At 53.9% G+C, this 16,913-nt stretch overlaps 1 protein-coding gene across 4 annotated transcripts in view; it reads right to left on the bottom strand.

The window, feature by feature from the left end:
- SEZ6 (seizure related 6 homolog) overlaps nt 1-12,116 on the bottom strand; it is a 43,347-nt gene extending 31,231 nt beyond the window's left edge. For all 4 annotated transcript variants that reach the window (XM_090291344.1, XM_090291345.1, XM_090291346.1 and 1 more), the window contains exon 1: nt 12,033-12,116. In XM_090291344.1, the coding sequence (XP_090147470.1) occupies nt 12,033-12,087 (55 nt within the window). In that variant the 5' untranslated portion in view covers nt 12,088-12,116. The remainder of the gene's footprint in view (nt 1-12,032) is intronic.
- Nucleotides 12,117-16,913: the final 4,797 nt, after the last annotated feature.

Raw genomic sequence — 16,913 nt, 5'->3', positions numbered from 1 at the left:
AGAAGAGATGCACTTTTTCCCAAGGAAATTGCTCTGTTCCTTTCTTTCTACTCTGCCACCTTCTTAGACCCTAACCTGACCTTTCCTGGAGCTGTGTGGCCTGGACAACCCCTCAGGCTCTGAGTGCATAATAGGACGGCAACACAGCTCTGGGCCATGGCTGGGCCTGCCCTCTTCTCCCCGCTGCCCCTTCCTCCCATGAGGCTGTGACCAAGGGGCCCAGGGTAGAGGGAGCTCCCAGCTCACTGCCACGTTCTCCACTTTCCAATTTAAAATCTAATATGGTCTTGCCACTGCAGAGCTGGGGGCTGGAGAGGTGATTAATGAGGCCTCTGCTACAGCGTCATCGCTCTACACCTTCCCCTGTGGCCTTGTGTTTGTTTCCCACTCCTGCCCATTGGCTGGCCCTGGGGACCTGGGGGCCCTGGCCCTGCCTGCCCACGTTTCTGGGGCTGAGTAGGTGGCACAGGAGCTGGAAACCTGGAATGGGAGCTGGGAAGAGGAAGGGACTGGCCTTGGAGGTGGGGACAGTAGAATTGACCCCCACCCCTGGGCAGGTTGGAAGGAGCAGGAGGAACAGCCGGGCCTCCTTTGGCACCACCTCCCTCGCTGGCCAGGTAACTAATCAATCTGCCGTGCTCGACCAACTGTGCCAACTCTCAGTAGTGTGGCCAGGGCAGGAGAGAGACAAGCCCCTGAGCTGGTGCTCAGGCCAGCCCTCCCCAAGCACCAACAGCTACTAGCACCACCACCTTGTCAGCATCAGGGACCATAGTTCTCTGAATGAAAAATCTTGGAAACATCAGCTGGGATGAGGAAGGCTGTGACGTCAGGAACGGCATTCTCCCTGGAGCTAGTACTAGGGCCATCTCAGCCCAGCCCAGCCCAGTGGTAAAGTTAGGGACAGGGGGTGATCTAGGGAGGAGCAGCCATCTCCTCCATCCTCTCCCTCTGCCCAGCTCCAGGCATATGCCAAGGACAGTCCTTCCCAGCCCCTGAGCCCAGCAAGACAGGGCCATAAGGTGCCAGGGCTTGACAGCAGGTACCACCTTGGGCCCCTGGCCAGCATCTCTGGGCTGCTGCCTCCTCTCAGCACCCACTCTGAAGTTCAAAAGCCAACACCACTGAGGTTGTTCCCAGCACCTGGGTTCACCTCTGAGATGACCAGCCCAGTAGCCCCAGAATTTTAAAAAATATTTTATTTACTTATTTATTTATTTTTAGAGAGAGGGGAAGGGAGGGAGAAAGAGAGGGAGAGAAACATTGATGTATGTCTTGCAAGACATACATCAATCGGTTGCCTCTTGCACGCCCCTAATCGAGGACCTGACCAGCAACACAGGCATGTGCCCTGACCAGGAATTGAACAGGCGACCCTCCAGTTCGCAGGCTGGCACTCCATCCACTGAGCCACACCAGCTAGGGCACTCCAGGATTTTTGTGGTCTTTATTTAGGTCAGATGAAGATGCTTGTTCTGTGCACCAGGGCCAAAGTCATCTCCCTGACCTTATGATCTTTGCTCTGTGGTTCCTTTGTCAGCTGTATCTGGGAGGAGATGGGTTGGGGAAGTTGGCTAGGTATGCAGGGCCCCTGAGCCCAGACCCCCAGGCTGCCCTGGTCCTTAATGCTGAGGTGTGCTCTCTGTTCCCTGGAGGTCACTAGAGTGTCTGTTCTTAGCTGTGAAATCTGAGGAGCCTGGCAAGGCCTTGTCAGAACCCTGACTCCTGAATGAAGGTAGGTCTGCCACTGACAGGCAGGCTGTATGACCTTGGGCTTCTCTTGCCTTCTCTGGGCCTGTTTGGCTTTTTACTCAGGCTTTTTAGAAAGTCTTTGGGTGGGTGGAACAGAGAGTCACAGCCCCTCTATTATCAGTGCCCAATCCCAGGGGCTGATGGAGCCTCATGGTGATTAGTGCTGAGTGAGGAGGGAGCCTGGCAGGGCAGGGGACTGACTGCTCTGTTGACTTGCTACTTATCTTCTGTATGGCACTAGACTCCAGTTTCATCTCCACCTGCTGGTCAGTAATTGCTGAGCACCTGGTGGGTTTGCCTGTCTGTGTGCATACATGTGAGTATGCAAGTACATTTATGTGCATGTGCTTGGGGGTGGCACGAGGTGGAGGGTGGAGGTGTGAGAAAAGGAGAGATTTAACATTTTCCAGCACTTACTGTGTGCCAGGCTCTGCTGGCCCACTCACCTACACTATCTGACTAATCTTCCCCATTCCACAGATAGATATAGGATTAGAGAGCTGAGAGAGGTGGTCTAGCTGGGTCATCGTCAGCCCAGCAGGCTGGTTTGGGGCTATCCCTGCCCTGCTGAGCTTAAGAGACAGATAGAAGGACAGATGCAAGAACAAGACTTCCGAAAGCAAGGGCAGCCTGAGCCCAGAGGGACACCAGCTCTGAGGGGGCCAGGGCTGCCTTCCTTCTTGGTCCCTAGGTTTAGTCCCCTTGAATTGCTGCACCCTACTCCTCCCAACTGGAGTTAGTTTTCAGATCAACTGGGACGGTGATGGGGTGGAACCCAGAAGCCCCAGGGTCTGGAGGGCAAGGGGCTCTAATGGTGGTCTTTGGCAGAGTTGAGCTGTAGTAGGGACCTAAAACCTCTCTGGAAAGTGCTAGGGCAGTACCAGAGGTCCCTGGGGGTGGGGGCGGGTGATAGCCTTATCCAGGTATGCTCCCTCCCCCTGACTTCCTGACAGTTTGAGTCCCTTTTGCCTCTTCATTTCCTATGGGGGAGACCCAGGAGGTCCAGCCTTATTTCCAAATGGCCTGGGGAAGAGTCACTGGAGGCCTGAGCTCTGCCCTTAGGGACTTGGAGGGGGCAGAGGGACCACAGCCTGGGACCTTCTCCCAGCCTCAGGCAGTTGGAATGGAGTTAACTTGCCCCAGGGGCTGGGCCCTGCACCTGTAGACTATCCCAGGCTCCCCTTGTCACCATGGCTTTGTTGGACTAAGGGAAAAGGACCTTATCTGCCCAGCACCCCAGCCTGTGAGGCCCTCCAGGCTTGGCCTGTCCCCCTACACTTCCCCTGGAAGCCTGAGTGGGGATGAGGAGGGGCACAGAGCTGCTAAAAATAGCAGCTGCAGCTCCAGCTATGAGTCTCCTTGAGGGGTCAGTAGAGCCCAACAGTGGGGAAGAAAAGAGGAGAAGGGGCTCTGGGGAGGGGAGAGAAAGGCCTGAGCTGGGGCCTGCTGTGCCTACACCAAAGGCTGCAGTCCCAGAATGCAGAGACAGAAGGGCACAGATATGTAGGGACATAGGGACAGAGACACCCAGGAACAGATGGACAAGCCAGACAGAGATGTGCACAGACATGGTTAGGGACCCCAGCTGGGCTCAGTGGCGCATCCCCAACCTTTCAGTCTTCTCCCTTACCCTAACTTTGATTTGACCTCCAAGAACCCTGCCAGTCTGGGTGTGTGGACACCTTGAGTTGAGAGAGCCATGTTCTCTTACCCTGTCCTCTCCAGACTCTTCTCCTTGATGCCCAGGAAGGGAAGGACCAGGGGTACCAGAGGCAGCATCAGGGATGCAGCTGCAACAGAGGCTAAACTCAGGGCACTGCCCAGGTGGCTGGGTCTTAGGAGCACTACCCCAACCTGAGCAACAGGTCCCTCCCTAGCCTGGGCCAGGAGGCAGGAGGGGGAGGGGGCAGTGGGAGGGAGGTGGCCAGACCCAGGAGGGCATGGGTAGGCTCTGCCAGGAGAGATTGGGAAGAACTGAGTGGGCAGTTAGGGAAGGGGGACAAGGGAGGCTGAATAAGCCAATGCACAAATGATCTCTCTCATGCATGCCTGTTTGGTCCCACCTTTGCCTGGAGATGTCAGGGGCTCTTCTATATCCTCAAAAGAAGGTGACTCCTTCATCTCCTCCAGTTCCTCTGACCAGCCAGAAAACAGGGCCTTACAACAGGAGGACCTGCCAGCTGTCAGACCAGATGTTTCAAATCACCAGCACATCCCCTTGCTGGATGTAAATGATGTCTAAGACAATGTCTGTTGGAGCAGTGAGCCAGGGTGGAGGCCCTTAGAAGTGCTCTGACCCCTCTGCATGCCTAGTCTCATCCTCCTGGTCAGACCTGGACCAGCGCTCTCACCTCTAGCCCGGGCTTCCCTGGCTGCAGATCCAGTCCCTCCTGTGACTACCTGAAAAGCAGCCCCTCCTGCTGCTGGACAGCTCTGGCTATTGGAAGACCCTCCCCTCAAACAGGCTTCTGGTTTCTTTCCTGTCACCAACCCCTCTGATCCTGATACTGTTCTATGAAAGAGTAGGCACAGGCACCATGAATCCCAAGGAAACTGAGGCACAAGAAGGTGACACAACTTGCCCAAGGTCACCCAGTCAGCAAGAGCCAGCATTGGGTTTAAACCTTGGGGCCTAGACTCCCTGACTAATACTCTTCTAATTATATTCTTCCTATGGGGCTGCACTTTCCTCCCTGAGCCACAGCTTGGCTCTCCACACGGGCCCCTCCCAGGCTCTGGGACTCCCTAAGCACCTGCTGGCTGTTGGGACCCAGGCCAGACACTCAGCAGGTGGCTGCTTGGGGACAAAGGAGCTGGTGCACAGCTGCTGGGGCTGGGGGGTGGGAGGAAGAAGTTATGGAGGGGAGGAGGGCTCTGAACTGGGAGTGCAAAAGGGCAGTCTGCTTCTGTGCCTTTAATAAGGAGCTAGCGTGCAAAAGGGGGTAAAACAACATGTAAATGAGCATCTGTGGGGGGTGGTAATCTGTGGTTCAGGCACATTTCACAGTTCTGCACTCCCAGCCCCATGAACAGCTGGAAGAAGGATCCTGAGGGTAGAGAGAGGAGCTCCTGGGGAGGGGAGGAGTGAGGGACAGGGGAAGATGCTGAGGTTGATGCTGGGGTGCAGGATTCTGTCTAGGCTCCTGGGGACTGCAATGGGGGAGGGGAGAGACCTGTTGCTTGGATTCTGGAAGACATGCAGTTTGGTGGCAGTAGGGGCCCTGAATCTTCCCTGCCTTGTTGGGAGATTAGGGAGACATTCAGACCCTGCAGAGATGAAAGAGCTGTGATGGAGGGAACCCAGGATATCCTGGTCCAGGGATCCCAGAGGCTTATTGGGCCCTCAAAGACCCAAAAGGTGAGTCCTGTTGCTACAGACAAAAAATCTGAGTCCCAGAGCAGCCCCTGGCCTGAAATCTCTTGTCCTTAGGAAAGTGAGTGGTTGGACCATGTAGTAGTTGGCATATCATTTGAATCTCATTTAATTAAAATCAGAGGGTCCCTGGTCTAGCTAGGGAGGCAGTCACAGCTGAGCTCATTGAGAAGGCAGCTTACCCCCTAAGTTGAGTTCCTAAAGGGCAGGAATTATATTGTATTCCTACCTAGCAAAGCACCTGCTAGGCACTGAATAGAATGGAGAATGGATAGGTGGAGGAAGGATGGACAGGCTAAGTTCCTGATGGGAGATATTTAGTGTTCAGAGGACACTAAATAAAAAAGCCCTTTGGGATGAATGATTGGGAAAAACGCATGGCTAGAACTGAAATAAGCTGAATGACTCAGGATGGCATTCGAGGTATGGAAAAATGTCTGAGCAAAAATGATACATGTATAAGGAATACACAGGATCTAACGTTCACCCTAGCATCCTCACCCAGTCTCTCTGTTTCCTCTCTTCCCACACCCACTCAGTTCCTTCTTGTCCCCTGGAAGAAACCGTTGTCCCTGCTGAGCCTAGCTGGGACCTCCAACCTCCACCCCTCCCACCAATATGCCTGCCAGCGAGGCTGCAGACGCTGCAGCCAGAGACCTGGATTGTTGTTGGAAAAGCGGCAGGTTTGTTTGCTCCAGAGCCTGCCGAGAAATCTCAACAATCAATGGCCAAACAAACTGCCGGCAGCTTCAGCATCGATCAACCCTCCCAACCCAGGGTTGGCAGCTGGGTGCAGGTAGGTAGGTGAAGGGAAGCTGGGGCAGGCTTGGAGTCCAGCCGGGTCTAAGAGCTGAGCTTCAGGCAAGCTTTGTACTTCCCACCTGGGGGCTGGGCCTCAGGTAGGCTGAGGGGGTGAGGGAGGCAGCCCAGGATGCTGAGACTGGAGTGACTGGTCCTCTCATTCACCAAGGCCCCCAAAGGGTGAGAGAATGAGTCACCCAGGGTGACTGACCTCTGGGTCAAGATTCAGGGTTCACCTGGCTCCCAGTCCTGTGCTCTAGCCGGGTCTCCAAGTGTCAGAAAGGAAGTTTTATTTTTTTACTACTAAGACTGAGCAAGATAAAATATCTCTGATCTACAACAGAAAGGACTGAGGGTAGACATCAAGAAGATAAGCTGTTGTTATCACCAGAAATGTGCTAGAAGAAAGTTAGGGACCATTTATGTCCTGGGTCTGTCCAACAACATGGGCTTGAACTAGCCTGTAAAATGCAGATAATAGCTTCTATCTCATAGAGATGATGTTAGGACTAAATGAGCTAATGCATATAAAGTACTTAGTACAGTGCCTGGCACATAATTGGTGCCTAATAAATGTTTGCTATAATTGTTGCTGCTATTTTATTATTGTTGTTATTGCTATTAGGATAGTGATACTCTCCTGGGTTCCCATTTGCCTCTGCTGAGGCTCTGCCTCAGGATGGGAGAGTGCACATAAGTGCCGGCTACAGCCAGGTTTGCAGAATGGGCAGGCAATTTGGAGAAGCCTTATAGCTTATTGGCTGTGAAGCCCAGGATAACTGACTTAATCTCTCTGAAGCTCAGTTTTCCCACCTGTAAAGTGGGGATAATTAGTCTCTTGTATTATATTAAAAACACACATAGAAGACTTGGCCCTTGTAGGTTCTGGGCCATGCCTCACCTCATACATGTTTGTGAAATGAATGAATAAACCATAGATTCGTATACCCCAGGGACTGTTCTTCTAGGGGATGTATAAGATTTGTGGACCTGGATAATACCTTGGCCCCCACTTTTCCCTTCATGAGCATGACAGGCCCAGAGCAGTCCCCAAGTTTTCATGTGGGTCTTTCCAAGCTCTGTGAGGGTGTCGGAAGCTGAGGTAGGTGAGGTAGCTATGAAGCCAGATGGCACAAGGTTGCTTCCCTGCTACCTCAGTTCTTAAGTTCACACAGAGCAACCCTCACAGCCAGCAGAGGTGGTGGGTAGGTATTAAGCTTGGGCTCCAGGCTGAACTCTGTTTACCTCTGCAACTCTTCTGAATTTATTCAACGTGTATTGAATGTCTGCCATGTGCTAGGGGACTGCCACCAGGGACACAAGCAGTGGTAGCAGTAAGAAGTGGCTGGAGAGAGGTTTTAGTCCTCTCAGAATGACCATCACCACCCTACCCTGCCCCCAAGCCACTTCGGGCTGACAGCATGACAGCTTAATTTGTGGAAGGAAAAAACTAAGTAAAAGCTATAATTTACAGTTGGGATAATTGGCCAACTGTTAGGAAAGGGGAAAAAAATCCTAACATACAATCTATGTAAAAATAGTGTGCTTTTTATGCAAACTCATCTTCAAGACGAAGTCTCAGCTGTCATGTACCCACCTCTCCTTTCTAAACAGGCAGCTGACCCTAAACTTCTTCCAAATAGGAATTCTGGAGCTGTCCCAAAATAGAGGACATGAGCAAAACAAACTTGATGGCCTCCTTCCTGAGCTCAGTTTTGCTTCTGGAAAGGAGCATCAAGCAATCAGGCGCTCATGACCCAACAAGATGTACCTTCATGGGGGGAAGCCAGGGGATGGTGGGAGCACAGAAGAGTCCCCTGACCCGCATTGGAAGTTGGGTGAGGCTTCCCTTGAGAAACCGTATAGTAGATCCCTCATAAATAAGTGCTAAAGAATTACATGAAGTGCCAACTAAGCCAAGACCCAAAGTATGAAGTGGAGTGAGGCAGGCTGGCCCAGGAAGAGGAAAGAATTTCAGGCAGAAGCAATGGCAAGAGCCCAGAGTGACTGAGAACATGGCTAGTTTGAGGAACTGCTTGGTCATCCTGGGTGAGTTGGCTTCCTGCTAGAATTAGTCTGGAAGAGGCCTTGAAGAACTCCTGCTGCCTGCTGTCCACCTCCTAGCTGATGACAAGTGCTGGAAGCATTTCTTTCTACCCCTCTTCCCCTCTGCCTCTTACACAGAGATCTTAGCTCTTCCTCCATGAGGGGAAGCTGAGGACCCAGAAATCTGCATGACTTGACAGACCTTGGAGGCCATGATGTGGTCTCAAGCTTGGCAACCACCAGCTTGGTGACACCTTATGTTGAATGTTCCAGAAAGTAGAGACCCAGAGAAGACAGAGCATGCCAGAGGCCACAGAGAGCCTGGCTTCCTAATCATTTGGCTGAGAGTTCCCTTCACTGAAGTAACCCCTACCTATGGGCCCTTTCCCACACCTTCTTTCTTGTTTGGTGGGTGGGGTGCCTGGCTCTAATAGCTCAGCTTAGGGATGCTGTGCTCTGCCCAGGTGGGAGAACAGCATCCGGGAGCTGAGCTCCGCCGGGCAAATAGAGCCTGGTAGGGTTTGGAGAATTGGGAACAAGGAGGGTGGGAGGGAACTGGAGGGATTGGGCACCTAGGGCGGGGTGGAGGGAGGGGCTAAGGAAACAAGTCTTCTGATATGTCCTCCACCAGAGCCATGTGGGAGGGTAGGGAAGCTCTAATTAAGCCCAGATTCTAATTAAGCCCAGCTCCTGTGTCTCCTCGATCCCCATTAGCTCTCCATGGTGTCCCCAAGGCATTTTAAGCTGCCACCCTGCTGAGGACGCTGGGACTGCCGCCAGGACCTGCCAAGCCTGATGAGCTTAGGCCCGTGAGGGGCAAAAAATACAACCCATAATTCCCCACCAGTCCATGGCAGTTTCTAAGTCCTCCAGTTTCCTCAGAAGCACAGGGGAGCCTCCTGCCCACCATGTCAACCTCTCCAGCTCTGAGTGGACTCTAGACTGTCTTCCATGAAGCCTTGTCCCAGTACCCACTTCCTGACTCCGAAGTGCCAGGCTGGGGGACCGGGATCAGGGCCTAGTATTGGCTTTGGCTGCAGCCCCCAGACTCAGAAATGCACATTTAGAAGCCTGCACTAGCACAGTCTGCTGGAAGCAGCAATTATCATTTTAGGTTAAGGCAGCCCTGGTTTGTTAACCCTTGTGGTGCTGGGGCTCCTAGAAGCCAAGACCTCCTTCTCTTCTCTTTCCCCCTCCAGGCCTTGCCCCCCAGAAACCATCCCCCAGCTCTTGGCCAAGTGTGCAACCCCTACTTGCCATCCCCTCCTTCCCTCTTTTCACCAGATCCTCAGAGTTCAGATGTGGAGCACCCAGTTTAAGGTCACATAGCCAGGGAGGAAGCCTCTGCCCCTGGAGACTTAACTGCACCCCAGTCTCTGCCACTTCCACCTTCACAATCTCCCCAGGCCACATGCAGAGTTTAATTAACTTTATTGATATTCAGAAATTAGGAGAATGACTAAAGGTAATTGCTCATTAAAAATCATTAAACTGACACAGCAGGCCTGGCACGTGCTGCCCCTCCCACACCCTTTCCTCCCTACTTGTGGCAGGATCTTCCAGGCACTGCTCACAGATTGGGATTGTGACCCGGCGGCCCCTGGCACCTCTCACACCGGGGAACAATCAGCCCAGCAGCTGCAGGGCAGGGTAGGGTTGGGGCAGGGGTGGAATAGGGGACTGAACTTGTGGGGTTGAGCCAGGCCCAGCGCAATCTCTCCCTGGCCTCTCTGCCTCCACCTCCTCAAATTCTGGGCTGTTCCCAGCTGTATCCCATGACCTGCGTCTCTTGGCCTCTGCATGAGCAAAGCTCCGAGGGCCCTTCTCGAAGCCACGAGGCTGCTGAATGCACTGCCTGGGCCACAAAAGCTCACAGCTCCTCTGCCTTTACTTGGCTGAAGCCCCCAGGAGCCCAGAGATGGCTAAATGCACTGCCTCCCAATGAGACTACTCAGTAGCCCAACTGGGACCTCACAGCCCCGCTGGGAGGGAAGAACATGCCAGGGCAAGCCCAGGTGCAAGCTCTCTCTCCTCAGGCCTGGCACTGCAGGGCTGCTTACTCTTTTCCTTAAGGAGGGAAAATGATGATCTTCCCCAGCAGACGTTCTCCTACCCCACATATCCTTTGGGCAGGTAGCCCCACAGGTGTTGGAGAGGTCAGGGTAGGTCAAGGTGGGACTCTGGCAGATGATACACAGACCCTCAGCCACATAGTGTAGACTCACAACCTCATTCCTAGGAGGGCTCAGTGGACCCCTGGTCATACCAGCCACTCCAGCTGTCCTCCTAGAGACCCGCACACAGTCTCACCCCAGCCCTGCAGGAAGCTCTCTGGTAGAGGCTGCACTGCACACTAGCAGTCTTACACACTCCTCACACCCTCTCACTGCTGAGCTCTCAGCTAATGTCCAGACCTTCGGAAACACAGACATATTTGGACCCCTGATCACATTCACACTCAGACTTACACACTCACACACAAGGATCCAGACTACACAGTGTGTGTGTGTGTGGGGGGGCACATCCAGGCCCTGTGCCCCAGGGGAACTGTACAGTGAAAGGTCTTGGCTGGATCCCAAAACAGGTCCTGAACTCCCAGGGACAATCTGGGATACATGGGCCAGGATGCTGGCCTCCCCTCTCCTACTAACCCAGGTAGGGTGGGATTTAAGGGACTGCACACCGCCCCCCCCCCAACATGAAAACACGATTCTGAGTTCTGGGCACTAAGTATGAACCCAGCGAGGTCAGCCATGGGGTGGGGTGAGGACACCGGGCTGAATGCAGCTGGAGCCAGAAGCTCAGAGAGGGGCTTCTGTGCCCCTGGGGACGCAGAGCTAAGAAAACTGCTGCTCAGGGACCCTCTCTGGCCCCAACCCCACTGCCTTGACCTCCAACGCGGCTTAAAAAGATTGAGCAAGGGGGTTTAGGAGCTTCTACATTCTTCCCCCTTTACATCAGGTGCAGCAAAGCATATTGCCAGAGGCAGCGAGCCGCAACCTCAAGCAAGGTCCCAGCCACCCCAACAGCCCACCCAGCTGCAGTGGAATGACATGGGCGTCCGTAGCTTTGATAAGTGCTTGTTTGAGCCGGGGCAGCAGGTCCCGTGGAGACTTGGAAACCTTTCTTCCCAAAGGCACAGAACCCCCAGCCTCTCCACAACACTCCCTTACTGCCCACTCCAGGGCCTCGGACCGATGAAGTTCGATATCGGACTGCAAGCAGGGGCCTGGGGCGGAAGGGTGGGTTGCAGGTCTTCCCGCGAAGAGTGTTCCCACGTAGGGTGGGAGGGAGCCGAGCAGGAGGACTGGCCCGGAAAAAGGAGCTCTGGACGTGTGCGGTGTGTGTGTGTGTGTGTGCGTGCTCGCGCTCGCGCGCGCAGGGAAAGGACCTCGGGGAAGGCAGAGTATCTATCCCAGGACCTCAGCTGCTGCAGCCTAAGGTAGAGCGAGGAGCCGGATACCGGGCCCCGAAGCCCCCGACTTTACCCTGTAATCGTACTCTTGGTTCCGATTCCGGAGTGGCAGCGCCAAGACCCAGAGAGGTGAGCGACGTCCCAACTCCAGGTTCAGCCGCCATCGCGCCCTGTTCCTCCGCAATGAGGACGCGGGAGTCGCCCGAACGGACGGCAAAGTCGAGCGAAGTTTGGAGGGCGGCCGGAAAGGCGGGACCGGCGGCCGCGAGCAGGACGGGCCAGCCAGGCGCAAAGCCCTATGGCCTCCCTCCCAGGAGTGTGGCGAGGTAGCGCGCGGGTGAGCCGGCGAGTGTGTGCGGGGAGGGATTGGCGTGATGAATTGCAGCAGAGAAATCCCATTAGATCCGGGGAGACGATTAAAGGCGAGGTCTCGGCCGGGCGCGAATGGCGGGAGCGGCGGCAGCTTCCCGCCCGCGGAGCCCGCGCCCCGCCCGGCTCGGCCGGTGCGGGGGCAGCGCAGCCGGCGGAGCGCGGTGCCTGGGCTGCGCAGCCAGCTGCGCGGAGCTGGGCGCCGGGACAGTCCTCCCTTCCCACCGCGGGACCCGCTCCCCCCTGTCCTGCCCCCCGGACGCCGGGGTCCCTTACCGTGAGCCAGAAGCGCCAGCAGTGAGGGCAGGAGCAGCTGGGCTGCCGGGAGCATGGTGTAGGTTGAAGCCGCGCCCGGGTCGGGGCCCGGTTAGAGGGCGAGGGCTGGGTGGGGCGTGGGCAAGGGAGACAGAGCTAGGTCCCGCGGAGGAGACGGAACGGGGCTGCCGCCGCCGCCAGCTCCTGACAGAATCAGCACCACGGCCAGCGCCTGGCGTCGGCGCCGGGGATCGCCGCGCCGGGCTAGGGGCGGGGGCGCGGGCGGAGCGGCTTACCGTAAAGTCTGAAGCAAAGGCGCAGAAGACCCAGCGGCGGGAGCACAGGCTCCCGCGCTGCCGCCAGCTCAGGGGAAGCACTGCCCTGCTAATGTGGGCACACATCCCCCACCCTTCAGCGCTGCCCACGCCCAGCAAAGCCCAGTCCCCTTTTCCTCATTAGCAGCCTGCCTAAGAGGTGGGGTTCTAACCTGATTCTCCATGTGAGAGCAACCTCTTCCCCATCGCTCCCCACCCCATCCTGGTACCTGAGGGCGCCAAGGGTGATCTGGGAAGACATTCCCGAATGAGGCAGCTGGTGAGGCCCGCGTGCCCTTGTGACAGTCAGTCCTGGTCCGATAATGAAGATGACTTTTGAGCGTACAAAGGACAATAAATTATTACTTTGCGCTCAATAAATGCCAGGGCTCCAGGCAGCTGCATCAGCAGCAAACTGTGCTCACAGAAAAGCTTAATTATCCTGATATTATAGTTAAAGGCCAGTGGTACTTGTTTCCTGGGAAGACATTATTTGACAGAAGGTAACCTGGGCCAAGCTGTAGTAGCTGAAGGTAGCATCCTGGGTCCTCCTGTAGCCCAGGATCTCCAAGACCCTTCCTTGACAATCCCCCACCCCCACAGGACCAGAGAAGCCACAGTTCCAGCTAGCAAGAGCAGAACCTTCATGCCTATCCCTGCCCAGGTTCCTAGGCCTGTTTTAGATAGAGACTTGAAGGAGGCTCAGGACAGTAGCTGGGAAGACCGTACCATTCAAGGGCATGGAAAAACAAGCTTCCAGGGGTCTGCTTGGGCTGAGGAGCCCCAGTGAGTCACAGGACAGGAAAGAGGACAGTCATAGCGCTGCCTTCCCAGAGGTTGATGTTTAGACCCAGGGGTTTTCCATGGATGGGTGCACGTGAAGAACCTGAATAAACACAATGTGACTGATGCTGTTATTCCCTGTAGAGGAAGAGGAGGGCTGAACTCCCTGTGGTTCCTAGGGAGGACAGCTTTCTGTTTAGTTCTTTTTACAAGTACTTGGCTCTTTCCCCCAGTCTCCAGACCCCAGCCATTGTCCAGGACTCTTCCTGACCTCATCCTGGGAGCAGGTAGCAAGACTTTTGCTCTTAGGTCTCATTCCTCAGAGTCTTCTAGTCCTTACCACCTCCACAGTCTTCCAATTCTGCTCATCAGATTCTCTCTAGATCATCTCCCTCTCCCAGGCAGCAGGCGGGTTGTGTGGAATTATCTGAGGGAGTCACTGGGAAAGGATTTCTTCACAGTCGTTTCAAGAAGCTGTGAAAAAAGGGCAGTAGCAGAAGGACTGCAGAAGGCGGTGTGTGTGTGTGTGTGGGGGGGGTGACAAAAGAATCAGCAGTGAGGAGAGGAAGCCAGGAAAGGATGTGCAGAGAGGGAGAAAGAGTTACCAGTGGAAGAGGGAGGTGGAAGGTTCTGTGGCTGAGGGGAGTTTGGGGAAATACTGGCAAATGGCATGAGATTTCTCCTTTTCTCCTTAAAGTTATTCCTGAACTCCTTGATTCCTGGGCCCCTCTGGACCAAGCAGCTTGGGCAGAGGAGGGTGAGTCATGACCCAGGAATGAACCTTATATGCCTGGATGATTCATGTGGATTTGGAGGCTGGTGGCAGGCTTGTCTCCTGGAAGCTGGGCTTCTTGATGGGCTGGGTACTCACAAGGAGGGTGAGAGGAGCCACCCAGGACCTTGCCACATCACTCTCCTCACAGACCCAGCGAAGGTAGGCTTTTAGGAGGGGTTCAACGGAGACTACAAGTCCCAGAATGCAGCACTCTGCCCTGAGCTCAGAGGATGGGTTTGTACTACATAATGGGAAGAAAATGCACCTGGGTTGTCCCTGCTTTCTAAAGATGGTCAGTGTGGTTTCATAGAATGGATTCCCAGTTAGGTTGAGGCAGAACCTGGGCCAAACTGGGAAGCAGTGGAGTTTCTGTCGAGTACTCTGTCTCATGCCCTTCAAAAGGTCCACTGTGCTCAGACCTCAGCAGCACCCATAAATTGAGGACAATAAGATGCCTTAGGGGATATTCAACTATATGCCGCAGGCTTATTGTATACTCAAGTCATACACACATTTGACTTGCAAGTCTCCCTTCACTGCTCTCATTTCTCCCATTCTCTCTGTGTCTCACACCCAGCTCTGCCCCCAGAGGACCCTGAGTTTCCCATGCTTAGGTAATTGCTTGCTTAATTGTTTGTCTTGTCTACAAGTTGTCAACTCTGGGAAGGCACAAGGCACATCTGTCTCCTCCACTCCCAACCTAGCCCACTGGCCAGCACATAGTAGATGATTAGCAAATGTTTATGAATAAATGATGGCACATGGGGTGTCAAAAGTCCAAGGCAGGCCATTGGTGACAAGTGAGTGCCAGTGAGGTAATAGAGAAGGAGACAATTGCTTCTTTTGGAGGTGAGAAGAGGTCATTGAATGCTTTGTACAGCAAAAAGCAGACTGGATTTAAGTCTTTAATATGTTTTAGGTTTCAGTCAGTGGAGAGGAAGAGGGAAGGCATCCAAAGTCGAAGGAGTGGCTTATTCAAAGTAGCGGAAAATGCAAGAAATTTTGGGGTCAGTGGGAAGGCTGGTTTCAGTGGAGCAGGGAGTCCTGTGAGGATGAAGGAAGAAGGGTTGGAGTAGGCTGGGCTCAGGCTTTGTTGTGCCATCTGAGCTGCAGGTGGCTATACTGAAGGGCTTACCCCATCATAAAGATATTTGTACCCAAACAAGGGAGTCTGGAATTATTAAGGTGAGTTTTTGAGCACTGTGCAAGTGGTAAGAATTGAGGGGTTATTGCTGACTCAGAAGGTAGGGGGGAGGTTGAGTTACAATGGCTGTATTAGGACTGAGAGCCAGAGAGAGGGAAGAAGGGGCTCCCCAACTCCAGGGACCCTCACAGTCTCTGCCCAGACAGTGCCAGACATCAGCCCACAATCCTGGAGAAAGCGAGACTCACTCTCCTAGTTTGGGATCACAGGCACATTGGTAAGTTATTTTAAAGTCTCTGGATGACACTTGATTTCTGAGTGAGGGAAGAAAATTAGTCTTCTCCAAGATTTCAAACCAGAGCTACATCTTCTGTGGAGCCAGGGGGATTTGGGGGCTTCAGGAAAGTAGAAGCAGGGGCTGCTTCACTCCAGAGACCCTCAGGGGCACAGAGCTGCCTGCTCATCTCAATTTACTCCTCGGAAGGGGCTCCTAGACCCTGGAGCATCTGGAACAGTCTGGGGTACCATGACTGTGGCCAGGCTTTCTGGAGTACGCAGTCAAGCCTTTGAATTTAAGGGCAAGAGGAGGGCCCTGCCCTGTTAAATGGGGAATCCTGGCTCCTGGGCATTTGCTCCTGTCCCAGGAGCAGGACCAGACCAGCTGTAGCAGAGGCCAGGGTAGGTGGAGACAGCAGTAGAAAGTGGTTTGATGTGAGCTGCTTTTCCATCTCCAAGCTGAGGCTTCCAGCCTGCCCACCACCCCCAACCAAGGCCTTTGATCCTCCGCAGCTCCATAAATGTTTCATGCCACCAGCTGGGCAGAAATGAGGCTCTGGTTGGTGGAACAGAGAGACTGGGGATAGGACTCAAGATCCACAATGTTGGCTAGGTTATTTTCATGTAGGAGCCCTGGGAGGATGGGAGAAAAGGCTTTCCTTCTCCACGTGACAGGAGAAGTCCCAGGGCTCAAGTTTGTGGCATAATAAAGGAAACTCTGAAAAGCACCAAGCGGCTGAAAATACAACAAATAATCAATTGTGGAAGCCCAATACCCAGTTTGATTGAAGGAGAAAGATGAAAGTTAAATGACAATCAAATGCAAATACAGCTCAACAAACACCACAGCAATTACTGGGCGCAGGAACCACATGGTGCTTGCAGATTGCAGGGGTTGGCAGTTTGGAAGCCTGGGCCTGTGCAGAGGTGATAGGAATGGGGCCATTTTAAGGGATAGTTAGATAAATGCAACCCCCCACCAACACCACCCTGCATCTACTTTGCATGCACTGCTAATGAGCAGAGAGCTGGAATACTGGCATTCAAAGGGAAGTCATGCCACCTTCTGTGGCTGCCTCTGTCACTTTAGAATGGTAGAGGACCTGAGTGCCTGAGAGGTGAGACCACAGTGGGCTCTTGGATCAAAGGATCTTAAGAGGTTCATACTGGTCTCATTGGATTCTTCATACCAGCTGGTGCTGAAGGGATGAGGGCTGAAGTTGAAGGGAGCCTGTGGGGTCTTCTGGGAAAGGACTCAAAGTGCTGGCCTTCTAACAGCCCAAAGGCCAGGGTGACAGCAGCTTTTTCCTCTAGATTTGCATAATGATTTGCATCTCATTTGAATGCTATTAAGTTGGCACTGTGTAGAAAAAAGAACAGCTGGTCTTCTCCCTCCCCTCTGTACCCTGAGGCTCACCCTGAGCATAGCCCTTCTTAACTTGGGGGGCATGAGGTGTCCACTTCTGCCACTCCCTCAATGTTCCCTAGCACTTGGAGAGTCTCTTGGAGAGGCCAGTTCCTAAAAGCCAAGGCTGCCTAGGCAGTGGGGTCACCTGCAGAGTTAAACAGAAGGGAGAAGAAAGGGTCACCCACAGTTGGTTGCTTTCACC

This window comes from Furipterus horrens, unplaced genomic scaffold, assembly GCF_987537825.1.
Source record: "Furipterus horrens unplaced genomic scaffold, mFurHor1.1.pri manual_scaffold_11, whole genome shotgun sequence".
In the NCBI taxonomy this organism is placed as follows: domain Eukaryota; kingdom Metazoa; phylum Chordata; class Mammalia; order Chiroptera; family Furipteridae; genus Furipterus; species Furipterus horrens.
The sequence above is the reverse complement of the archived record's forward strand: the minus strand, read 5'-3'. Positions and strand labels throughout refer to the sequence as shown.